Consider the following 27,471-nt stretch of genomic DNA (forward strand, 5'->3'; position numbering starts at 1 on the left):
GGCCTGAGAAATGCTGGGGGTAAACCATAGGCATAAACACAAATGAGAAATTCTTAACACTGCTTGCTGTGAGATAAACTCATTTGTGCTCAGAAAAGCGCAAATTTTTATTGGTTTAAGGACATGATACCCACAAAATAGTGTGAGAAGAATGTGTTACCCACTGCCCTTTTATTCTCTTCCTCCAAACGTAATAAAGAATTAGCTTCCCAAATCTAACAATAACAACTCAGGAAAAAAAAAAGTTCCTCTTGGGCTTCCCTGGTGGTGCAGTGGTTGAGAGTCAGCCTGCTGATGCACGGGACATGGCGTTCGTGCCCCGGTCTGGGAAGATCCCAACGGGAGAGGCCACACAGTGAGAGGCCCGCATACCGCAAAAAAAAAAAAAAAAAAAAAAAGTTCCTCTTTCATGTCTTCTTATAAGTGATGCCACAATAAACTACGAGGAAAAGGTTGAATAAAAACTTGAACAGGTTGAATAGCTAACTCTTTGCTAATCAAAGTGTGTTCAGTGTGTTCCACAAAACAGCACCACCCAGGAGCTGGTTAGAAATGCAAACTCTCAGGCCCCACCCCAGAACCACGGAATCATAATTTTCATTTTAACAAGATCCCCAGGTGATGCATATTCCCATTAAGATTTGAGGAGCATTGAGCCACCCGCTGTGCTCCTGCCTACAGGCCTCACAGCTTGTTGAATGAAAATTCAGGTCTCAGGAAACTTACGAATATATGTATCACGGATCATTGGGGTCACTTGCCAATGGTTAAAATCATAAACATTATATCTGTATATGATCTATTATGCTCTGGAGACTTAAAATTCTCTCCTAAGTTTCTGAGTTTGTTGCACAAGTGTTTGTGAGACATGCCTTTACAATCTGAATTAATATTTATAAGTGAGGGCCACTCTGAAGTCAGCCAGCTCCGAAATGATTTTATACCAACAATGTAATTAAAGTGTAAAACAAACAATAAGACCAAGATCTGAACATCAAATCCTAAAAACCTGGTGTGGCCCAAAGTCCAGAGATCATATAGCCAGTTCCCCAATAGAGGCAACATTCCAGCAACTGTGGTGAAGAGTGTGTAAATAGCAGCTGTTGTGATTTAGAAGCAAAATCTAGGCAAAGGTTCTAGTATGTAATGTGGATAGAATATTCTAGCAGTAGGACATGGGATTATAGCAGCCATTCCAAAGAAGAGATATTTTACAAGTTTAACATTCCTGAGTTGGATGTGCCTCCATTCTTACCACCACCAACTCCAGTAATGACTTTTAAAGCAATTTCATGTGATTTCATATGTAATTTTTATAGTTAAATAGTTCTGAATTGGAGGCCAGCTTTTGTATAAAAAGAAATGTGCCTGAATTGTACTCTATCACAAGCATCTCTAAACTGAAAAAGAGAATTCTTTTCTGATCCTTCCTCACACTGAACTCCTATATCACTATGTTTTCTTCATCTAATTTTTAATCTATACTAATTTTACACAGTCTGCAAATATGTACCAGAGAGCACAGGCCACACACAGGCATCCAGAGGGGAGGGTGGTGATGCTGAGTTGCTATTTCATCCTTCCTGTTGGGGACGGTGGGAGCCATGGCTTTATTCTCCAATGGGCACTATGACGTCCATTTACCTTTACTATGCAGTTGGTCTTCCTGACTTACTACTTTCCACAAAATTGCCAAAATCAACTTGTAAGATGCTTTAAATTGCATATGTCTATTTTCTCCTATTCCCAATTTCAAAATGCCATTTTGTCTGATCTCTATTGAGAAGAAAATAAGCTCATTTTTAAAACAATTACCTAACAACACGGCAAATAAGAAGCTGCATTTTCCAAGATAAGTGTTTCTTCTTTCAAATTGTGTCTACCATGAATTCTCGCTCTTTTGCTTTGGTATACATCTCAAATCCTCTCACCCGTTTCAAAGCCTTACACTACTAAGAAGGACTAGCTTTCTGATCACCTAAAGAGTCCCATTTTTAGTCTCCTAGAACTGTGCTAGACAGTTTGATTTAATTATTATTAAAGACAAATTTGCATAAAGCTTTCTTCTGAAGAGTGTGAGGCCATTTAAGCAATGTCATTAGATGGGCAGAGACAGTCTTTGAGAAAATGTAATGGGGCATGAAAAATAATAAAATCCACAAAATACATTTATTCAAGGATCTTAATAATGAAGAGAAATTACAATTCAGGGTAAAGAACTAGAGGCTGAGGACTCTCTATTATTTTAAAATAAAACATGATTAAATCGGCACAGCAGAATGCATCAGAATCAGAGGGTGGTACCCATGTTATGTCTTCTGGAAAACCACTTTCATTTCAGAAAAAAATAAATTCAATATATTCTCAGGCCATCTATGGAATTTACCAAAGATGCAGAACAGCAATTAATTTTAATAATAATTTCCTATGAGCTCACCAGACAATACTGTTTGAGGTAAAACAAGAAAGTTCAGGCTTCCATAGACTTATCTTTCATGGAGGGATCTCCCATGAATTGATATTACCTTGTCAAAGTTGCTTGGGAAAAAGAAAAATGCCCCTGGTGCTCTTTTTAAAGACCTCGTGAAACTGAGAGAAAAGTGGTGTTTTCAGTTTTCCCTCAGCGCTGCCACCAAGTGCTCCTCACTAGAAGGGAAAAACACCCAGCTTTTTGTAATTTAGAGCAAGAAAATAATTGTAGAGCAAAAGCTGACAATATTTAAAAGTGCCACAGTCTCTGACCCAGAAATTCCACCCTCAGCAATTTACTGTATAAAACCATATAAAAGTGCACCAAGATTATGCAGGAATGACATCCCACAATATTGATTTTCATAAGAAAAACCACAACAACAAATCAGAAACAACAAAAATATCCTTTGAGGGGGAAGAAATAACATTATGATAAATTATACAGTGGAGTACTATGCAGCCGTTTTTAAAAGTTTGTTGATATGGAAACATCTCCAAGATAAAAGTACAGGAAGATGTATGACATCGTTTACTGTACATGAAAAGCCTACACACGCATATGTGAGTGGACACATTGAAAACCACCTGGAAGGATACATAAGAACTAGAAGTTCAGGGGATTTCATGGTGGGGAAAAAAAAAAAAAAAAGTTCAGGGGACAGAGGAGAAGGGAAATTTTTTACTTTTTATTTTATATCATTTTGGATGGATGAAGGTTTAATGTATGCAGGCATTATTTTTAGTTAAAATATTAAAAATGCTGGTTGCCAAGGGGGGGTGGTAGGGGTGGATTGGGAGTTTGGGATTAGCAGATGCAAACTATTATATATAAGATGGGTAAACAACAAGGTCCTACTGTATAGCACAGGGAACTATATTCAATATCCTGTGATAAACCATAATGGAAAAGAATATGAAAAAGAATGCTTTATATATAAATATATATATATATATATATACACATACATATATATATATATATATATATATATAACTGAATCACTTTGCTGTACAGTAGGAATTAACACAACATTATAAATCAACTATACTTGAGTAAAATAAATTTTTTAAAATGCTGTAGTAGGATTAGGAAGAAAGAATGATAGAGTCAAACATCTCAGAACTGTGGAGTACAGGACACAGCAGCAAATCATTGTGACGTTGCCATCATCCTGTAATTCTGCCCTGTCTTTTCTTGGTACCTCAGCTCTGCTACAAGCTGACAAATTAACAATAGATTTTTTTTATTTTGCTAAAAGATCATTAAAATGTATCATGCAATGTCTCATACAGTCATTAATCTGAAGGCTATATTGTTAATTATTCTTGCTTATTAATACATTGCCAGTTCGTGTTTTTTCCTCTGATTTGATATTTATCAGTTTTTATAATGCTTAAAAGATAGCAGTATGTCAAATGCCTGTTTGAAGAGTTTATGAAAAAAATCAGCACAAAATTAATGATAGTGTTCAGGAAGCCTACAGGATTATCTTGACGAAACCTCTCTTTCATAAAACTTAGCTATTTGTCTTTAGTGAAAATACTCCCTATCCTAAGTTCAATGACCTTAACTAATACATATGTGAACTATTTTCTTGCCCATTTCTTCATACTTACCTACAGAATTAGAAAAGTGTCATAATTCTATGATTTTATCCAGGATTATTTTAAATACTAAATTAAGGTAATTTTGGTGAGAAAAGACAATCCAAACCAGGGCCATGCACTTGATTTACACCAACACCATGAGCGCTCAGCTCATTCAATTGTTTGCTGACATAATATTCCTTAATAACCACAGACATTCAGGAAACTTCCTAAAAATATTGTGTTTGATATGTAATACAACGCACGTTCCTTTTGATTGCTATTTCTACCTTTTTCGTTATTGCGTAGATCCCCCCGAGTCAGCATTAGCATTCGAGTCACGCAGCCCCTCGTGTCTCTATAAAGCCCAATAATTTATAATCGTGTTCATTCAGGAGAACCTCCAATGCATACTGCATATTTCCCATGCTTCCAGAATTACTGTAGAGACAGCTAAGTTTATTGGTTATGTTGCTCCAAAATTATTTTCTTTTTTAATGTAGCCTATATAAATTATGCGTTTCTTTTTTTTAAGAACAAAGATTCTTGGTGAACTATATCCCATTGCTTTTTCTTCCTCCTCCCTATATTCACATGTTTAAAAGTCTGTGAGTCAGTTTCATTACTGCCATTCCTTTCTTTAAAAAATCCCCAAATTACTTGAGTGACTGTCATTTAATCTCTGCCCCTACTTTGCTCTGCATTTTAAGTGACAGGGCTAGATCATCCATATTTGCATGATAACATGAAAACAAAAGAATCAAACCTCCAAAACTACCATCTTCTACCCCCCAAAAAAAGAAAAATGCTCTTTGGGGAAATGTTTGTATTTAAAAATCTACTCTTATTTTGTATTATTTAAAATTAGGGAAAATGGTCCATAAATGTATGAAAAAGTGCTCATCTTCATTAGTCTTCAGGGGAATGCAAATTTGAACTACAGTACAATATGATGCACCAGTATAATTTATCATAATGCCTAAAATTAAAAAGACTAAAAATGCCAAGTGTGGGTGAGATTGTGGAGCAACTGGAATGTTCATACACCATTGGTGGGAGGCCAAACTGGAATAAGCACTTTGGAAAACTGCTTTGCTACAGAATAAAACAGTTTTTACCCTGTGGCCAAACAATTCTAAGGTATATACCCATCAGGCATGCATAACACCAAAAAAGATGTAAAGAACATTTATAGAAGGACTATTTATAGAGTCAAAAACTGGAAACCACCTAACTCACTCTTCAATAATAGATTGGATTGTGATACATTAACACAAATGGAACATATACAGCAATAAGTATGAATAAACGACATCTACATGCAAAAATATGGATGAATCTCACAAACATGATTTTGAATGAAAGAAGCCAGACTGAAAAGAATATATAAAGCATGATAAATTGGTTCCACGTGTAAACCTTGGTCAAGACCTATCCAAAATATTGAGGGCGGAATGGCCTTTAAAAAGAGTAGTACTGTATATCAGAACAGAATTTGAAAAAAAATTACCTTGCATTACAAACTAACTGTTTGATCTTAGAAAAGCAATTTAACCTCCCTGGCTACATTATTCCTATGTAAAATAGGGATACTGAAGCTTTACCTCCTCAAAAGCAAATTGCTATTCTGAAGATCTCTAGGTCCTATATAGCTTTAAGATCTATGACCAAATGAGTTTCACTAGTTTGTATTTTCATCGATAAAAACATACATGAATCTTTTAATAAAAACAGTAATAATAGGTAACTTTGTTCTAAGCACTTTACATATATTACTCATTCAGTCCTCACACCAACCCTTATATATAACATCACGGATGAGGAAACTGAGACTCTGAGAGGTTAAGTAACTTGACCGAAGTTGCACAGCTAATAAGCAGTAGAACCAGAATTCAAACCCAGAAAATCTAACTCTATAACCCACATGCTTAACCACTCAGTATGCAAAGATATCAAAAGTCCATTTTATCTAAGCTATGAGGGTTTTTAAATTAAGTTTAAAACAATATGATGTCTAATCAGCACAAAACATATTAAAATGTAATCTATATTACATATTAAAACCCTGATTTTGTTCAGCCAAAATAATAATTTTAATTTATTTATATAAATCTGGCCTCTTTGAGAAAACACCAATTAAAATAACTATGGCTACTAGGCAAGCACCAACCAATTCTGATGGTCACATTCACATTTCCTGTATTTGATGCCTTTCTAGAAATGGAGAGGAAATCCGCCTTCCTTGTTGTTGTTTATTAAAACATAGTCTTTTCTGCAAAAGTCATTACAGCATTAGTTCAGATTTGCTTCAGATTCCCTATTTTCATGAATCACTTTTTCTGTGAAGCAGAGGTCTGTGTTCAAACTTGAATCTACAGTCCACTGAAAGAAAATAAATGAATTCACTGAATACTTTAAAACTGTTTTCTAAGTTCAGTGATTTTAGTAACTTTCTATTTCCTAGAACTTTAGTTGATTATTTTCTGACAATTTTTTAAACTGGGTTGAGATTTTATGTACTTTAATAAGTTTGACTTCATCCTATTTCAGATTTAATGTCACCCAAAATATTTATACTTTACATTTTCTAGAGCTGCCTTGAATTTGAGGCAGTCCATCTTGCTGTTGGCTAGTTGAGAGCCTGCGACTGGAATAAAGGGTATGGAAGAGGTGGCTGAAAAGTAAACTGAGTGGTACTCTGCTTACTTTGTACTTTCACCTAGACTTAGCCAGAACCCCAAATGGCTTTGAATGGTAAGCTTAGTTACAGTCGATGAAAGGAGATCACTGAGATTAATTACAGCAGGTGGTTTTGAAGAGGGAAGTAGGCTGGCAAAGCACAGCACTTTCAGATAGAATTTCTCTGGCGCATCTAACTAAATGTGCGTTCTTGGGCAAGTCACATAATCCCTCTAATGAGGAAGATGGAGACAATGCCTACCCTATACAGTTACTGTGAGGTTCACCTGAGGAGCCAAGTATGTGCCTCCTAATCTGAGGAAGTGATATGACTTCATTAGAGTTGTGACTATTATTACCTTAATGATTTGGCACTGGTGCATTCCTGCCTTTGGATTTCACCCTCTGTTTAACTCCACCACAGTGGCTCAATGGTAGAGGCATAAAAGGTTTAGCCCCTCCTCCCAACACTTTGCTTATGTCCAGTCAAATAAAGAAAAGTGACAGGCTTGGTTCTCTCTGACTTCTTTCCCAGAACAACCACCTTCTTACTATTCAACAGTATTTATGTGTGGATAAAGGGCTAGAGCTGAAGTTACAGAGGGAAAATATAAAGCAGGCTGCAAAATAGGGCTGCTCAGAGTTGCACAAACAGCTCTGACGCAGCAAGGCTGAAAGCAGTAAATAAAGAACAGCAGAAAGGACTGGCCGCGTGCAAGTGCTTCGTTCCTTTCAGCCTTGGCACAGTAACAGTTCAGCGGTTAGGTTACATGTTTTCCCTTCCGAGGGCTTTAGAAACAATAAATGATTAATCTCTTTAAATAGTTCTCACTAAAGAATATACTTTGTTAATTTTATGCCATTAAAAAAGGCTATCGGGGGCTTCCCTGGTGGCGCAGTGGTTGAGAGTCCGCCTGCCGATGCAGGGGACACGGGTTCGTGCCCCGGTCCGGGAAGATCCCACATGCCGCGGAGCGGCTGGGCCCATGAGCCATGGCCGCTGAGCCTGCGCATCCGGAGCCTGTGCTCCACAACGGGAGAGGCCACAACAGTAAGAGGCCCGCGTGCCAGAAAAAAAAAAAAAAAAAAAAAAAAAAAGGCTATCGGGCCAAAGAGTTTCAAAGATCAAATGAGTGCAGTGTGTAAGAGGAAGGCTGTGGTGAAATGTCTATTTAGGTCTTCTGCCCATTTTTTATGCTGGAGAGGGTGTGGAGAAAAGGGAACCCTCCTGCCCTGTTGGTGGGAATGTAATTTGATACAGCCACTATGGAGAACAGTATGAAGGGTCTTTAAAAAAATTAAAAATAGAACTACCATATGACCCAGCAACCCCACTACTGGGCATATACCCTGAGAAAACCGTAATTCAAAGAGTCATGTACCACAGTGTTCACTGCAACACTATATAGCCAGGATATGGAAGCAACCTAAATGTCCAGCGATAGATGAATGGATAAAGAAGATGGAATATTACAATGGAATATTACTCAGCCATAAAAAGGAACAAAACTGGGTCATTTGTAGAGATGTGGATGGACCTAGAGTACGTCATACAGAGTGAAGCAAGCCAGAAAGAGAAAAACAAATATCGTATATTAACGTATATATGTGGAATCTAGAAAAATGGTACAGATGAACCTACTTATAGGGCAGGAATAGAAACGCAGATGTAGAGAACAGACATGTGGACACAGAGGGGGAAGGGGAGGGTGGGATGAATTGGGAGATTAGGTTTGACATAAATACACTACCGTGTGTAAAACAGATAGCTAGTGGGAACCTGCTGTATAGCACAGGGAGCTCAGTTCGGTGCTCTGTGATGACCTAGATGGGTGGGATGGGGGGTGGGAGGGAGGTCCAAGAGAGGGGATATACGTATACATATAGCTGATTCACTTCATTGTATAGCAGAAACTAACACAACATTGTAAATCAATTTTACTCCAATAAAAATAATAATAATAAAGAGGAAGGCTTATGTTTGTGTTTTAAAAAGTAAAACACATAGAAATTATATTCCACTGAAATTAAGTTCTTGTAAATTATAACACTGATGCTACTGGGGAAATTTACATAGGAAAATGATACTGTTTCCTTCCCCTCATATGTAACAGTGAAACACACACACACACATACACACACACACAGAACATCATGGATCTGTATAACTATTAGCTTCTCCCACTTTCAGCACATATGAAAATCTGAACTATCTAAACAAGTCAGCTAATGATTATTAAATTTATTGTAAATATTATTTATCCTTTATAAAATATTTTTTGCAAAACTTTTCAGAAGCACATTTCCTGAAATATTTCTAGTGACCGTTTTTAAATTTATGCATGTGGATATTGTATATTGCATTTATATGAAATGCCCAGAATAAGCAAATACATAGGAACAGAAGGTAGATTAGCGGTTGCCAGGGGTTGGCGGCGGGGGGGGGCGGGCAGAATGATTCTTAACGGTTATGGGGTATCTTTGTGGCATAATGAAAATGTCCTGGAATTAGGTAGTGATGATGGTTGAACAACCTTACAAATATACTGAATTGTATACTTTTTTAATGGGTAAATTACATAGTATATATATGTATATGCTATATACATATTTATATAGTATATAAATTATACTCAATAAACAGTTATGTCATTTCTTTTCTGCATAAAAAAATTTGTGCATGAGACACATTCCCAAATAATCTCTAATAATGTTTACCGTATGAACTAAATACTTATTTCTCGTAGGAAGAAAAAATCTATGGGTGTTAACTGAAAATATGCTAGCCCTCGTAAAATGTTGAATTCATCAGAATCAGAGGTTCAAATACTCAAAATACAACCAACCATAGGACACAAATCCTTTATATTCCACGGCACTCATATCACTGAATATGACCAGAAAGACAAAGTCACTTAATCCTTATTATTTTTTAACCGTATGAAACGGAAGACTCGAATGAATTATTTTGACACTTCTCCAGTGATGCTATGGTCCCCTCATTGATCACTTATTTGCAGCTTTCACTATTTTATGTATGACATACAGTTACTTTCCAATCATTAACACCAAAGTCTGCCAGAAGCACTTTGTATTAATGAATTTCAAAATATTTTACCATTTTATGAAGTCTAACTACATGCTTTCCGGGAAGATTTCAAGCACAGTCTGATTGAATAGGCAGCTTACTGCTGGTAACAGAGACAAATGGTAAAAGCAGACCTGAAATTCACAACTTCTGACTAATCCATCTATCATGATGGTCCATTATTCCAATCAGCCTGTCTCTAATAAAATCAACATCACTTAATGTAAATGTGCATGTAAATATTCTCAGGTAACAATGTAGAAGTATCAGTGGAAAGGATGAAAGAAATAAAAGCCAAAAGTATGATTCCTGCTACTGTTGTGTAATGAATATAAGTCCTATAGAGGGCCCTTCTTCCTCCTACCTCCAAGCATCTACAAAGAAAACTACAGAATATCGTCCCAAGCTTTTCATTATTAATACAAGTTCAAGGAAGAACTCAGATTACCCCTCACCAAGGAAATTAGCTGGTGACATGTGTGAGAACGACTGCATTCAACCTTTCCTGGTTAGCCAAATCTACTTGACTAGGCTAATACACTCTCATGAAATGGATTGGCTTCAAGGTAAAGTCTAACAAAATTAAATATACACGAGCTCCTGAGGGAATTAAATCAATGGACTACAAAGCGACTTCCTGATTTTTCTCTGATAACTTGTCACTCTTGCTAGAAGGAGCACCCTGCACACTGCGTAGGCAAGAGTAAGGTATGGCGGTGGTAACGGAGACCAGTGAGCATAAAAACCCTAGGAAAAGCAGCTGTTACTTCTGTTTTCCTCTCCTTCCTTCTCCCTTGCCCTCCCCCCTTTCTGTCTTGTGTGCGTGCGCGTGCATGCGTGTGTATGCTTATACTGCACTTATACAGCCCTATATAGTCTGCAAACTTTATAACAACCCAGTTTTCATATATGTTACTATTGCATGGTAAAAAAAAAAAAATAGTAGCTAAATTTTAAATGCTACTTTTAACATGGACTTAAGGCAATCTTTTAAAGTGTAAGTAACAGAGATGCGATGATTTATGTTATTAAATAAATGATTTAGAACCCATTTGAGGATAGCTGTCGATTCAAAGAGCATTTCCAGACATCAGAAGTGAACTGCATACAACAGCTGCTAAAAGGCAGATGGCTTCCTCATTCAGTGGCATGAGCCTCTTTTATGAATTAAGATCATGGCCCTGCCCTGTCCACACTGGACAATCCTATAACAATGTGCACTTCTGTGGTTTGGACTAATAGAGTTTTGTATCTTCTGCTGTTGAAGGTCACTTGTATCTTGGATTTTCTTGTTTATCTTGACTGAGTGTGGACTATTCTCAACCTAGTTGAGAGGTATTTGTATCAAGCAGTGTTAATGAGAGAAGTGCCTTCCACTAAGTTTCTTACATACCTTTGCCACTATGTCACTGTACAGAATAGATTCCTCCAAGAAAAACTTTCTTGCTAAAATACAAGTATAGCACTTTTAAGTGGAAAAGAACTGCTCAACCAAAATAGAGAAGGTATTTCCATCATTTCTAAAAGCTATTTAGCTTACCCAGATTAAACCAATGATGGGTGAATATTTACTAATACAAAGCTTTATTTTTGCCAAAAAAGTATTCATCATAAAAGTTATGCTCACGTTTGCATTCCTTACAGCACTTGCCATCCACGTATGCAAGAGCCGACTTGAGGGGGCAGTCAGGATTTGGGCAAATCAGAGTTTCACACTGGATGGTTCCATTCTGAGAAGAAAACAGTATTTTAAAGAATTTCCAAGTTGCAGCTTGGTAGCTTTCAAGTATTGTTTAATATATTTCTTAAATTTCAAACTCTTCATGTAAAATGTCATAAATACCACTATTCTCTTTGGTTATTATACAGCAAAACCCATAATACAGTAAAACCCACAGTAATACAAATTGGGTCATAACACAGATGGTGATTGGCTCCACCTTCTGTCCAGCAACTGAGCTAGAGTTCTCACCTCCTGTTGTGAAGTGGATGAGGACAGGTGTGGAGGGAAGGGCACCTGCTGACAGAGAAACAGCAGGCTGAGGGTCAGCCTGGGGCACTCGTGTCTCCCCAGATAACTCACAAAATGAGCATCAACAAACGAGGAGATTTTTGGAATAGCTGCTGCCGTGCTGGAGACCCAGTCTCAGGTTGCAGAAATCTTCCCAAGGATATTTAAGCTTGGACAGGCCACCACCATGAATTGATGCTGACAGTCATCACAAGAGGTGCCAAACGGCAAAGGGGACCTCAAGGAATTTGATTCCCGAAGGTCACCCAGAGCTCCCAGGTAGGTTAGCTGCTTTTCTAGTCGTTTTATTGACTTCACATACCACATCTTGTATTTTACTCAATTTGATTTTTGGCACCCATTTAACAAGTTGGGAAGGTTTTACTGTATTTGTAAAACGCTATGACTTTAATAGGAATATATGTTCCTGAATAGAAATCATACAAAGCAGGCACACACAGACACACCTGTATGGTTATTTCACAGCTAACTTTGACCTTCTTACATCATGATCTCCCACTTTTGAATAAACTGGATGAACTAGGGAAAATAATTTTTTAGACCTCTGACTTCTTTCCAGTCAACCAGTTTTAACAGGTAATTCATATGGAATTTAGAAGTTCAAAACTAAACTCCTTTTGAACTTGTCTTTGAAAATGAACTTACATGTTTGAAATAATAATGCACTAAATATTCTACTTAATTAGTGAGCAATTAGAGAACTCAAACTTATTTATACTCTATAATTTGTATTCCGCTGTATTAGTAAACTTTTAAAGATTATTTAAACTCCATTATTTGTTTGCACAGCCCAATCTGGACACAGTATTTCCTGTTGCACTTAATTTAGTTTTATCAAAATGCATTAATAAAACATGAGGGGAAAATCCCTGGAAAAGTTAAGGATAACAGGATAGAATCCTTTGGGAATCCCTCTACTGACCCAATTTAAGTTGTTAACTTCATGTGCGGACCAGTAAACTTAAAACTTTATAGCATTCTGAAACCGTAATCATCTTTATAGGCTAGAAAGTGTCTTTAATAAGGCAACACAGAGTCCTTTAGATTTGACCGGGTTTGCTGCCACTTTAGTGTTGTGTTTTGAGGAAATGGGTCCCGAAATTTTCATGATGACATTGTTTTAATAAATTTTTAAAGGGTGGGGACCTGAGTTCCCTTAGTCTGAACTCCAGCAAAAGCCATACCAGGCATGTGCAGTTCTTACAGCCGTCTGTCCACGACTCGAGTTCTCGGTAGGTGGTTCCCTTCATGGTGCAAGTCCTTTCACAATAGCACTGGTCCAATCTATTCATTCGCTGTTCGGCTCGAGACAGCTGTGGCACAAAGGAAGGGGTTCATATTGTTCACCATTCCAGCAATGCAGAAAGGCAAAATACTCCAACAGGCATCTGACTGTTTTTCAGATGAATAGCTGTAATGATGGCTGTGCCCATCAACTATTTATTATAAATATACATAAGCCTTTATTTTTTTCATTTTATTCTTTTCCATTGTGATTTATTACAGGATATTGAATATAGTTCCCTGTGCTATATGGTAGGCCTTTATTGTTTATCCACTCTCTATATAATGGGTTGCATCTGCTAATCCCAAACTCCCAATCCATCCCTCCCTCACCCACCTCTCCCTTGGCAACCACAAGTCTGTTCTCTACGTGTGTGAGTCTTTTTCTGTTTCGTAGGTAAGTTCATTTGTGTCATATTTTAGATTCTACATGTAAGTGATATCGTATGGTAACTGGCTTTCTCTTTCTGACTGACTTAATTAGTGTGATAATCTCTAGGTCCGCCCATGTTGCTGCAAATGACTTAAGACTTTAATTTAAAAGAAAGGATTTTTTCCCCTCTTCTTTTTGTAGTAAACTTGCCCCCTGCCTTTGGGGGAAAAAAGCAGGATTTATAGGACGGAAAAGAAGGCTAAGTCAAAATAGCATCATCCACAATGCAGAGAAGCATTTTCCATTTTTAAAAATGTCTAATTTCATGACTATGTTTGCTCGAGTGCAAACATAAATTTTAGAATATATATTGGGTCAGAAACAAATCATTGATATACAACACAACTTCCAGGTCGTAAGTAACTGCTATGCAACAAGACAACAGCCTGGTGAAACTAGGTAAACTTGATACAGGCTTAAGACAGCCAACATTCCTACAACTGTAACATAGTGGTAGAAAGATTTCGTGGGACCATTTCCTTGACATAATTCTAGTGCTCATATTCTTTACAATGTCCTCTTGCCTCCTTCCTTGCAAAGAAAAACTAAATAATAATAAACACTAAATTAAACAATAAATCCTATTGTCGTAATAAGCAGTGTAGTAATCTGCCTCATTCTTGATTTACTGAATCATTTGTTATACAGATGGCTAGGGTTTGAATATTTATAAGCCCCTTTCTTGAGCAGGGATTTCGGTTCAGTCCTGGTACACAGTAGCGTATAAGAAAAGTCTCAAAGGTGAACAACCGTGGTTATAAAAGGAATTGTAAGGAACCTCAAGGATTTGTGAGCTCCCCCAGACTCTACTTCTAAGGAGCTTTTACCTTGGCTGATGTTTTGGCTAAAATGTCCTGCAGCTCCATGATTTTCTGCACGAGTCCATGAAAGTCATTGCAAGTTGGACAGGCTAGAATTACAAACACCACATTGGTCGAGTTATATTTATAAGGAGTTCAATCTGGTTAAGTCTATGCTGACAACGAATATAGAAAAACTCTAATTTCAAACTGACATTTTGGACAAAACTAAGCAAGAAGCATACTTTTCATTACACCGTGTGAGAACTAATGGACTTACTGCGATTAAGATCTGGGCACTGAGCAATAAATCCTTGGGGCATGACAAGTAATTGCACGTCTTGCATTATACCCTGTGTGAGAAAAATTTTGAAAAAGACGTATTACTTTCATCTACCCAAATTATGTTCAACAGTCAAGTTCAGGAAGGGAAACATTACAGGATAGACTCACCAAAATCCCTGAATAAAATCTTTTTGAATACATTGCTTTGACTTCAAACCAAAGGGAAAGAAAAACAACAGGCAGGCAAAATAGATGATTACCCACGTACTTTCTTATTGATAATATTTTTAAAGCCTTAAGAGTAAATGTCAAGATATAATTAAGAGGCAATAGTATGTGTCTGGGGAAGTTATTTTTAGTTAGCCACTGAAGAAAGGCTTGAAAATGACCTTTAAAAATCAACCTGAAAATCACTTTGGGTTTCAACAGCAGTGAAACTGATACCCATTTTAAGTTAACTGCAATCATCAAAAAGAAAACAAAAGAAAAGCTAAGTCATAAAAGCAATGCTTATTCTAGCATTTCTTGTTTCTCGGTTGGATATTTTAAAGTGAATTTCTCAATTTAAAAAGGACAAGAGATTTATTAAACAGCCACAGCAAGACTTAGTGATGAGTCCTTAGGAGTACAGAAAGTTTAGCCTAAAATTTTTTAAAATGCCAACTGGAAATGACCCATTTTACACAGAAGATCACATCACATGTTTACATGTGAAATTTACATGCATCCTTTGTCATTAAGATATAATTAGCTTCCAGCTTACAAGGCTCTTAAAGCAATGGCCAAATGGTAGCTCAGAAACGACCTCATCAGACACACTCCAGCACCCCTTTCATTCACCACCCCTCTCTCTTCCTTCAACATCTTTATATACTTTCTTTAAGTAATATTTCACTTTATCCCTTTTGAAAAATGGAAATAGAACATTTAATGACAGAGGTGACATACCAACATATTATTAAGACAATTTTGAATGTACCTGCAAAGATTTACCACTCAAATCCTGGACTATGCATCTTCTACATATTTAATCTGATTAATAGCATGGTACAAAAACAGTGTCAGTGTAAATGACAAATATTTAAGTACACTATGTGGCAATTGCTGGATCTGCTGTTTGCTTGGGGTTTGGATCAGGGAAGCAACTTGTATACAACAAAATCCTATCACTTGGTAGCAGCAACATGAAAGCAAAGCTACCATGTAGAGTTCTACAGTTTGTGTACTGCCCAAATCTAGTGAGCACCATTTACAGTCTACAGTAAAAATGATGGCCCCTAGAGCAGTACACATAACTGACGTGTGAGGTTTCTGACGCCCCATCTGGGCTCCATGGGGAAGAGCGCCATGATTAAATAGAGGAGAGACTCAGCACCTATAGCAAAAACTTGCTACCCCTTATGTGGGAAAAGAGCACTGATTTTTCAGGACTCACGAGCATGGGATCAATTCCCCATGACTGGCTTTGGATAAGTTGTTTAAACTCTCTGAACAAGTTTATGCATATGTAAAAGAGATTTTAAAAAGATTTTAAAGGCCCTGCGCCAAGGCTAGCAAGACTAGGATTCGATGAAATAACACATTCAAAGCACCTGGTTTCCAGGTAGCAGTTTAAGTAAGTTTTAAAAATACCTTTCAGGGAATACAAACCTTTCTTAGAACACAATGTTAAAGTTACTGGTACCTACTCTAGCTAGAAATCCCTGAGTTAGACACATCACCTATCATTGTTTCATTTAACAACCATTTGCCGATCCTCTTCTGTATGACAGGCAGTGTCGGAGTCATTGGAGGGGAAATGATTACACTATGGGCTTGTAATCAAGCAATTTTCTGAACTTTATTTCCTCAACCTTAAAATACTGAAAGTTAAACGGTATGTCTTTTAGATCCTGTGATGCAATTCCATGGAGTGTGTCTCTAAATAGACAATAAGAAACGGATATAAATTATAACTGCTTTCTAGTTTTGACAGATTTGTGCATATATATATATATTCCTTTCTCACTTTCAGAAGTACAAAGAGACCATGAATAATGAATATTGAAAAGTTTTAATCCTCTATTATTAACACCCCAATAAAAGTCTCATCAAAGGTTATATTTCAAAGGTAGAGAGTTTATTTGTATATTAACAATTTAGATTTTTATTATTTTGAATGCCTGATTTCAAGAAGATGTTAACTCTGCCCTGATTGGGCCTTATGATCATCTCTGTTATGTTTAAAGTTCAAACTCATTCAGGAAAAAAAGCGAAAATAGTGCTGACCAGCTAAATTAAACACCAGTGTAAAAAAAAAAAAAAAAAAAACTAAAACAGAAATAGACACAAATAGAAAAAAACTATACACATCAAATTATTTTGCTTTACACCATAAAAAGCAAAACGTACTTTTCCAAATTCATTACAAAGCATTTCTATTTACACTTTATGCTCAGACCTTAGTCAGAAGATACCTTAAAATATCCGTGTGCATTATTTCTCTGTCCCAGCCAAAATGATGTGCCCACAGGCAAGTCTGTGGAAGGCTTTTCCACGACTCTTTCATATATTCTGCAAAGAAGCATCAGGTAAGTAATGTGCATTAACCGTCATTTCTTAGAATCTTCCGTTACCTGAACTGAGAACATTTCACTTACTTATTGCAGTCGACGTGTAAAATCAAGTGGGAGGCACTGATGGCTAAGGAGAGCTTGTGCCACTTATCATCAGCCAAAATGTAAGGAAACACTTCCGTGTGAGGATGGTGGCTGCCGGAGGAGTGGTAGTGCAGTCTGACTTCATTCCGATGGCCGCTGCTTTCCAATTCCAGGTACCTGCACAGAGAAGAAGAATCACACGAGGCCCATTGAAAATAAAGCTCAAAAATGAGGTACATGACCTCTGTCTCCAGAAAGATGGAATAGACATAATTTTCCTATTCCTCCCAATAAGTACAACTAAACAGGATATTATAAAAAAACAATAAGAAGAGTCTGAAAGATGGAGAAAATTTTTTAAAAATGCAAGGGCACTCAGGGCCCAAGTAACAGCAGAATGGTGAGTGAAGAGGGTTTTCTTTTTGCCTCATATATGCCAGTCTTGGAGGTGGAGAAACCAGCAACCTGGAAATACCAATGGATGCAGACAAAACAATTCCCCTCAAAAGCCTGCTCACTCTAGCTAAAGTACCTAAAAAGGAGAAGCCCAGAAAGACAAAAACTTTTAGAGAACAACCACTCTAGTCCAGCCAAGCACCACAGGAAACACTGTGATTCCATCCCCAAACATGTCAGCAAAGGCTAAGTGGGGAGCCTAGATTTCCACTCTCTTGAGGCAGAAATCAGGTACCCAACGCCTCTGCCAGGGTGGTGCCAACAAAGGCCAAGTAGAGAGCCAAGAATTGTAACCCTGTCAGCCAGTGATGAGACAAACCATGGCATCAGTGGAGACCATGTTCCATCCCTAGTAACAAAGCACACTGGCTTCTCAGAGGAGGCCTAGTGGAGAGTCAGAACTTTCACCATCACCCTGCAGTAATGACACCATCCCTACCAGAGTGTTTGGTAGAGACCATGTGGGCAGTTGGAACTTCCACCCCCTCACCCAGAAATAATAAAAGTTCTCACTTAATTGTCAACTGAAGGCCTAGTAGGGAACCTGGATTTCTAGTTCCACCTGGAAATAACAAGATGACACCCCCTCATCCTCTGCCAGTGCATTGTCACAGAAAGTCACATAAAATATGGAGTTTAATGAGATCCAAGTCTCAGAACATCATACAAATATATCCATGTGTCAATCCAAGTCTCAAAACATTATACAAAAATATCCAGGTTTCAACCCAAAATCAAACAGCATACCAAGAATCAGAAAGATCTCAAATATAATGAAAAAAGACAAGCAATATATAGCAACATCACAAGATGACAGAGATGTAAAAATTACCTGACACAGATTTTAAAGAAGCATTGATTAAAATGAGCAATTACAAACATATTTGAACAAACTTGAAACAAATGAAAAAAAGTTAGAGGCTGAGAATGGTTCAAGATGGCGGACTACAAGGATGTGCTCTCCCTCTTGCGAGAGCACTGGAATCACAACTAACTGCTAAACAATCATCGACAGGAAGACACTGAAACTCACCAAAAAAGATACCCCACATCCAAAGACAAAGGAGAAGCCTCAATGAGATGGTAGGAGGGGTGCAAGCACAATAAAATCAAATCCCATAACGGCTAGACGGGTGACTCACAAACTGGAGAACACATACCACAGAAGTCCACCCACTGGAGTGAAGGTTCTGAGCCCCACGTCAGGCTTCCCAACCTGGGGGTCCAGCAACGGGAGGAGGAATTCCAAGAGAATCAGACTTTGAAGGATAGCAGGATTTGATTTCAGGACTTCGAGAGGACTGGTGAAAACACAGACTCCACTCTTGGAGGACACACACAAAGTAGTGTGCACATCGGGACCCAGGGTAAGGAGCAGTGACCCCACAGGAGACTGAACCAGACCTACCTGCTAGTGCTGGAGGGTCTACTGCAGAGGCGGGGGGTGGCTGTGGCTCACCACGAGGACAAGGACACTGGCAGCAGAAGTTCTGGGAAGTACGCCTTGGCGTGAGCCCTCCCAGAGTCTGCTATTACCACCACCAAAGAGCCCAGGTAGGCTCCAGTGTTGGGTTGCCTCAGGGCAAACAACCAACAGGGAGGGAACTCAGCCCCACCCATCAGCAGACAGGCAGATTAAAGTTTTACTGAACTCTGCCACCAGAGCAACACCCAGCTCTACCTACCACCAGTCCCTCCCATTGGGAAGCTTGCACAAGCCTCTTAGGTAGCCTCATCATCCAGAGGGCAGACAGCAGAATTAAGAAGAACTACAATTCTGCAGCCTGTGGAACAAAAACCACATTCACAGAAAGAGAGACAAGATGAAAAGGCAGAGGGCTATGTACCAGATGAAGGAACAAGATAAAACCACAGGAAAACAACTAAATGAAGTAGAGATAGGCAACCTTCCAGAAAAAGAATTCAGAATAATGATAGTGAAGATGATCCAGGGCCTCAGAAAAAGAATGGAGGCAAAGGTCGAGAAGATGCAAGAAATGTTTAACAGGGCTTCCCTGGTGGCGCAGTGGTTAACAGTCTGCCTGCCAATGCAGGGGACACGGGTTCGTGCCCCGGTCTGGGAAGATCCCACATGCCACGGAGCAGCTGGGCCCGTGAGCTATGGCCGCTGAGCCTGCGCGTACGGAGCCTGTGCTCCGCAACGGGAGAGGCCACAGCAGTGAGAGTCCGCGAACCGCAAAAAAAAAAAAAAAAAAAAGAAATGATTAACAAAGACCTAGAATAATTAAAGAACAAACAAACAGAGATGAACAATACAGTAACTGAAATGAAAAACACACTAGAAGGAATCAATAGCAGAATAACTGAGGCAGAAGAACAGATAAATGACCTGGAAGACAGAATGGTGGAATTCACTGGTGCAGAACAGAATAAAGAAAAAAGACTGAAAAGAAACGAAGACAGCCTAAGAGACCCCTGGGAAACCATTAAATGCAACAACATTCGCATTACAGGGGTCCGGGGGAGAATAGAGAGAGAAAGGACCAGAGAAAATATTTGAAGTGATTATAGTCAAAAACTTCCCTAACATGGGAAAGGAAATAGTTACCCAAGTCCAGGAAACACAGAGAGTCCCAGGCAGAATAAACCCAAGGAGAAACACAGTGAGACACACAGTAATCAAACTGACAAAAATTAAAGAAAAATAAAAATTATTGATAGCAACAAGGGAAAATGACAAATATCATACTAGAGAATGCCCATAAGGTTAAGAGCAGATTTCTCAGCAGAAGCTCTACAAGCCACAAGGGAGTGGCATGATATATTTAAAGTGATGAAAGGGAAAAACGTACAACCAATATTACTCTACCCAACAAGTATCTCTTTCAGAGTTGATGGAGAAATCAAAATCTTTACACACAACCAAAAGCAAAGAGAATTCAGCACCAACAAATCAGCTCTACAACAAATGCTAAAGGAACTTCTCTAACTGAGAAACACAAGAGAAGAAAAGGACCTACAAAAACAAACCCATAACAATTAAGAAAATGGTAATAGGAGCATATATATCGATAATTACCTTAAACGTGAATGGATTAAATGCTCCAAACAAAAGACACAACTCGCTGAATGGATACAAAAACAAGACCCACATATATGCTGTCTACAAGAGACCCACTTCAGACCTAGGGACACATACAGACTGAAAGTGAGGGGATGGAAAAAGATATTCCATGCAAATACAAATCAAAATAAATCTGGAGTAGCAGTACTCATATCAGATAAAGGAGACTTTAACATAAAGAATGTTACAAGATATAAGGTAGGACACACATAATGATAAAGGGATCAATCCAAAAAGAAGATATAACAATTATAAATATATATACACCCAACATAGGAGCACCTCAACACATAAGGCAACTGCTAACAGCTATAAAGAGGAAGTCGAAAGTAACACAGTAACAGTGAGGGACTACAACACCTCACTTACAACAATGGACAGATCATCCAAACAGAAAATTACTAAGAAAACACAAGCTTTAAATGACACAATAGACAAGATAGATTTAATTGATATTTATAGGACATTGCATCCAAAAACAGCAGATTACACTTTCTTCTCAAGTGTGCATGGAACATTCTCCAGGAGAGATCACATCTTGGGTCACAAATCAAGACTTAGTAAATTTAAGAATATTGAAGTCATATCAAGCATCTTTTCTGACCACAATGCTATTAGATTAGAAATCAGTTACAGGGAAAAAAATGTAAAAAAACACAGACACATGGAGGTTATTTTATACGTTACTAAATAACCAAGAGGTCACTGAAGAAATCAAACAGGAAATTAAAAAATAACTTGAGACAAATGACAATGAACACAAGACAATCCACAACCTATGGGATGCAGCAAAAGCAGTTCTAAGAGGGAAGTTTCTAGCACTACAATCCTACCTGAAGAAACAAGAAAAATCTCAAATAAACAATCTAACCTTACACCTAAAGGAACTAGAGAAAAAAGAACAAACAAAACACAAAGTTAGTAGAAGGAAAGAAATCATAAAGATCAGATCAGAAATAAATGAAATAGAAACAAAGAACACAATAGCAAAGATCAATAAAACTAAAAGCTGGTTCTTTGAGAAGATAAACAAACTTGATAAACCATTAGCCAGACTCATCAAGAAAAAGAGGGAGAGGCCTCAAATCAAGAAAATTGGAAATGAAAAAGGAGACGTTACAACAGACACTGCAGAAATACAAAGCATCCTAAGAGACTACTACAAGCAACTCTATGCCAATAAAATGGACAACCTGGAAGAAATGGACAAATTCTTAGAAAGGTATAACCTTCCAAGACTGAACCAGAAAGAAATAGAAAATATGAACAGACCAATCACAAGTAATGAAATTGAAACTGTGATTAAAAATCTTCCAACAAACAAAAGTGCAGGACTAGATGGCTTCACAGGTGAATTCTATCAAACATTTAGAGAAGAGCAAACACCCATCCTCCTCAAACTCTTCCAAAAAAGGGCAGAGGAAGGAATATTCCCAAACTCATTCTATGAGGCCACCATCACCCTGATACCAAAACCAGACAAAGATACTACAAAAAAAGAAAATTACAGACGAATGTAGATGCAAAAATCCTCAACAAAATACCAGCAAACAGAATCCAACAAAACATTGAAAGGATCATACACCATGATCAACTGGGATTTATCCCAGGGATGCAAGGATTCTTCAGTATACGCAAATCAATCAATGTGATACACCATATTAACAAACTGAAGAATAAAAACCATATGATCATCTCAATAGATGCAGAAAAAGCTTTTGACAAAATTCAATGCCCATTTATGATAAAAACTCTCCAGAATGTGGGCATAGAGGGAACCTACCTGAATATACTAAAGGCCGTATATGACAAACCCACAGCAAACATCATTCTCAATGGTGAAAAACTGAAAGCATTTCCTCTAAGATCAGGAACAAGACAGGACGTCTACTCTCGCCACTATTATTCAACATAGTTTTGGAAGTCCTAGCCATGGCAATCAGAGAAGAAAAAGAAATAAAAGGAATAGAAATTGGAAAAGAAGAAGTAAAACTCTCACTGTTTGCAGATGACATGATACTATACATAGAGAATCCTAAAAATGCCACCAGAAAACTACTAGAGCTAATAAAATGAATTTGGTAAAGTTGCAGGATACAAAATTAATGCACGGTAATCTCTTGCTTTCCAACACACTAACAACAAAAGATCAGAAAGAGAAATTGAGGAAACACTCCCAATTACCATTGCAACAGAATAAAATACGTAGGAATAAACCTACCTAGGGAGACAAAAGACCTGTATGAAGAAAACTATAAGACCCTGATGAAAGAAATCAAAGATGACACAAACAGATGGAGAGATATAGCATGTTCTTGGTTTGGAAGAATCAATATTGTGAAGATGACTACACTACCCAAAGCAATCTACAGATTCAATGCAATCCCTATCAAATTACCAATGGCATTTTTTATAGAACTAGAACAAAAAATCTAAAAATTTGTATGGAAACACAAAGGACCCTGAACATCCAAAGCAGTCTTGAGGGAAAAAAAGGGAATCAGACCCCCTGACCTCAGACTATACTACAAAGCTACAGTAGCCAAGACACTATGATACTGGCACAAAAACAGAAATATAGGGCTTCCCTGGTGGCAGAGTGGTTGAGAGTCCGCCTGCCGATGCAGGGGACAAGGGTTCGTGCCCTGGTCTGGGAATATCCCACATGCCGTGGAGCGGCTGGGCCCGTGAGCCATGGCCGCTGAGGCTGCGCGTCCGGAGCCTGTGCTCCGCGACAGGAGAGGCCACGACAGTGAGAGGCCCATGTACAGCAAAAAAAAAAAAAAAAAAAAAAAAACCAGAAATATAGATCAATGGAACAGGATAGAAAGCCCAGAGATAAACCCACACACCTATGGTCAACTAACCTATGACAAAGGAGGCAAGGATATACAATGGAGAAAAGACAGTCTCTTCAATAAGTGGTGCTGGGAAAACTGGACAGCTACATGGAAAAGAATGAAATTAGAACACTCCCTAACACCATACACAAAAATAAACTCAAAATGGATTAGAGACCTAAATGTAAGACCGGAAACTATAAAACTCTTAGTCGAAAACATAGGAAGAACACTCTTTGACATAAATCACAGCAAGATCTTCTTTGATCCACCTCCTACAGTAATGGAAATAAAAACAAAAATAAACAAATGGGACCTAATTAAACTTAAAACCTTTTGCACAGCAAAGGAAACAAGACGAAAGGACCACCCTCAGAATGGGAGAAAATATTTGCAAACAAATAAACAAAGGATTAATCTCCAAAACATATAAACAGCTCATGCAGCTCAATATTAAAATAAGAAACAACCCAATCAGAAAATGGGCAGAAGACCTAAATAGATATTTCTCCAAAGAAGTCATACAAATGGCCAAAAAGCACATGAAAAGCTGCTCAACATTACTAATTATTAGAGAAATGCAAATCAAAACTACAATGAGGTATCACCTCACACCAGTCAGAATGGGCATCATCAGAAAATCTACAAGCAACAAATGCTGGAGAGGGTGTGGAGAAAAGGGAGCCCTCTAGCACTCTTGGTGGGAAGGTAAATTGATACAGCCACTGTGAAGAACAGTATGGAGGTTCCTTAAAAAACTAAAAATAGAATTACCTTATGATCCAGCAATCCCACTGTTGGGAATATACCCAGAGAAAACCATAATTCAAAGACACACGCACCCCAATGTTCATTGCAGCACTATTTACAATAGCCAAGACATGGAAGCAACCTAAATGTCTATCAACAGATGAATGGATAAAGAAGATGTGGTACATATATAGAATGGAATATTACTCAGCCATAAAATTGAATGAAATTGGGTCATTTGTAGAGACGTGGATGGATCTAGAGACTGTCATACAGAGTGAAGTAAGTCAGAAAGAGAAAAACAAATACCGTATATTAATGCATATATGTGGAAGCTAGACAAATGGTACAGATGAACTGGTTTGCAGGGCAGAAATAGAGACACAGATGTAGAGAACAACTGTGTGGACACCAAGGGGAGAAAGTGGCTGCGGCGTGGGGCAGGGGGGGTGATGAATTGGGAGATTGGGATTGACATATATACACTAGTATGTATAAAATGGATAACTAATAAGAACCTGCTGTATAAAAAAATAAATAAAATTCAAAAATTAAAAAACAAGTTAGAAAGCCTCAGCAAAGAAATAGAAGGACCAGATAAATAAAGAAGAACCAAATGGAAATTTTAAAACTGAAAAATACAATAATTGGAATAAAAAGCTCAACAGCAAAATGGAGGGGACCAAAAAAGAGTCAGTTAACTAGAAGAAGAACAAAAATTATCCAATCTGAGCAGCAGAGACAAAACAGACTGAAAAAAAATGAACAGTCTCAGAGCCCTGGGAGATTATAACAAAAGTTCTAACATTTTCATAATCAGAGCCCATAAAAGAGGAAAAAGAGGGTGAACTAAAAAAGTACTTGAAGAAATAATGGCTGTAAACTCCCCAAATCTGGTCAGAGACATAAACTCACAGATTCAAGAATCTGTGCAAACCCCAAACAAGATAAACTCGAAGGAATACTGATCATAACGAAACTTCTGAAAACTAAGAATAAAGAAAAAAATATTGAAAGCAGTGAGAAAAAAAATTGACACGTTATGTATAGGAAAAAACAATTAGAATGGTAGTGAATTCCCCAGAAGAAACAATGAAAGCCAGAAGGAAGTGGAAAAATATTTTTGATGTAACGAAAGAAAAAGCTATCAGGCCAGAATCCTATACCCAGTGAAAATATCCTTCAGCGATGAAGAAATCAAGGTATTCTCAAATTAAGAAAAACAAGGATAATTTGAACCAAGTTTTAAACTTAGATATGTTATGTTTAAAGTACCTAATGAGCATTCAAGAGGACATGTAGGGAGGTCAGCTAGATCTACCAGGCTGAGATGGAGAGAGGTCCATTATGGAAATAGGACTTGGGAGGCATAGACATAGAGATTGTATTGAAAGCCATGAAGGCATAGGGATTACCCAGGGAATTATTATAGATGAAATGACACATTAACATTTTGAGGAGGAACTAGCAAATGAAACCAAAGGCCAATGAGAGCAGAGGAGAAAAAAAGTGACAGTGGTGTCACTCACTAAAAAAAAATCTGATAAAATACCAACTATCCACTCATAGGGGAATTATACATCCATGTTCTGGAACACTATGCCACTCTCTGAAAGCATGAAGTTCTGACATGAAATAATGCCGTCGTTAATTACCAATATGAATTAAACTTAAAAAAAGCTCTATAGAATCCCATTTAGTTTGAGAAAACTCTGTGTGTGTGTGTGTGTGTGTGTGTGTGTGTTTAGAGAAAAAATGATCAAGAAGGATATATGCCAAAATGTTAACAGTAGTTACCTCAGGGGAGTACAATTTGGGGGAAAGGATGCAACAACCTTCTCAAATATTTTTATAACCTTGAATTTTCTCCATTAATTATGTATTACTTCTTTAATATAATACATACATACACACATATATAGTAAAATTCTATTTTAAGATAAAAAATAAACTAAGTAATCCAGAATATAAATCATGTGTAAACTTATTAAGCATAAATAAAACACCAAGTTGTTTGGTCTTTGATCCAGAAGATACCAATCAGAGAGTCCCTTCTATCTTATTATTTGATAACAAGTATTCATTATTTAATCAACTAGTGAGTTCTATAATGATAGAGAGATATTTGCATTTTAAAAAAATAACATCAGCAAACACATCACCCCATTGCTATATACCTTCAGTTCTTCTACCACATGGAGGCAAGAACCCTACCACTGCTGTCAGTCTGGTCTCTTCCTCTAGATATTACTGTCACCTGTACTGAATTCCTAAATTTGAGGCACCAGAATTATCCTTAATAGCACGGAGGCTGACACTATGCTGCACAAACAAGAACAACCCTTCAGTAGTTAAATATTTTACCAAAAATTACATTTTTATCAGCATCATTCGCTCAGTTTTTTTTAATGAAATAGATATGTAATACACAAAAAACATCTAGTGAAAAGAAAAATAAATAATGATGTAAAACACTTAGAAGTGTGCCTAGCATGTGGTGAGTATTCAATAAATATTATTCATTTCCTGAACTCCACCTGTCCCCCATTGGATGGCATCTAAGTGGGAGGTGGCCTCCCCTCACCTATCCCCCCACCCCAAGGCTCAGCAGATCAGTGTGGTTAAACTTACCCAAGCCCTAAAGCCTGACCTCCGCTTCACACATCCTGGTAGCCCTCCTGGTAGCAGTAAGCTACTTCATCTCTCTGTGCCTCATCTGGTTACCCAACTATAAAACAAAGATACAAATTGCACTTGCCCCAAAGGACTTCCGTGAGGATTGGAATGAGTTAATTTAAGAAAGCACTCAGAACACTGTTGGGCACGCCCAAAACACGTTAGATATTTTCTCCATTTCAAAAAGCAAAGGTCAAATCCTCCGTCTTCCTCCCCGCAGTACAGCCAGGGACAGGTCCATGACACATGTTAGCAATCTGACACTCTTCCTTTGGACTGGTTATCTGGATGAAGCACAGCAAGGAAGAGAGGGAGGAGGGACCCCTACATTGTGATAGGGCAGCAGCATCCCAGTCTGCTATATT

The 27,471-nt window shown here is 37.8% G+C and overlaps 1 protein-coding gene across 3 annotated transcripts in view; it reads right to left on the reverse strand.

Annotated features, from left to right (window-relative positions):
• NELL2 (neural EGFL like 2) overlaps positions 1-27,471 on the reverse strand; it is a 376,784-nt gene that overhangs the window by 269,480 nt on the left and 79,833 nt on the right. For all 3 annotated transcript variants that reach the window (XM_049694047.1, XM_004274430.3, XM_049694046.1), the window contains 6 exons: positions 17,300-17,476; positions 17,117-17,213; positions 14,656-14,728; positions 14,403-14,485; positions 13,043-13,171; positions 11,454-11,556 (listed from right to left, as the gene is read on the reverse strand). In XM_049694047.1, the coding sequence (XP_049550004.1) occupies positions 11,454-11,556; positions 13,043-13,171; positions 14,403-14,485; positions 14,656-14,728; positions 17,117-17,213; positions 17,300-17,476 (662 nt within the window). The remainder of the gene's footprint in view (positions 1-11,453; positions 11,557-13,042; positions 13,172-14,402; positions 14,486-14,655; positions 14,729-17,116; positions 17,214-17,299; positions 17,477-27,471) is intronic.

The sequence above is a fragment of the Orcinus orca genome, chromosome 11, assembly GCF_937001465.1.
Source record: "Orcinus orca chromosome 11, mOrcOrc1.1, whole genome shotgun sequence".
Lineage (NCBI taxonomy): Eukaryota > Metazoa > Chordata > Mammalia > Artiodactyla > Delphinidae > Orcinus > Orcinus orca.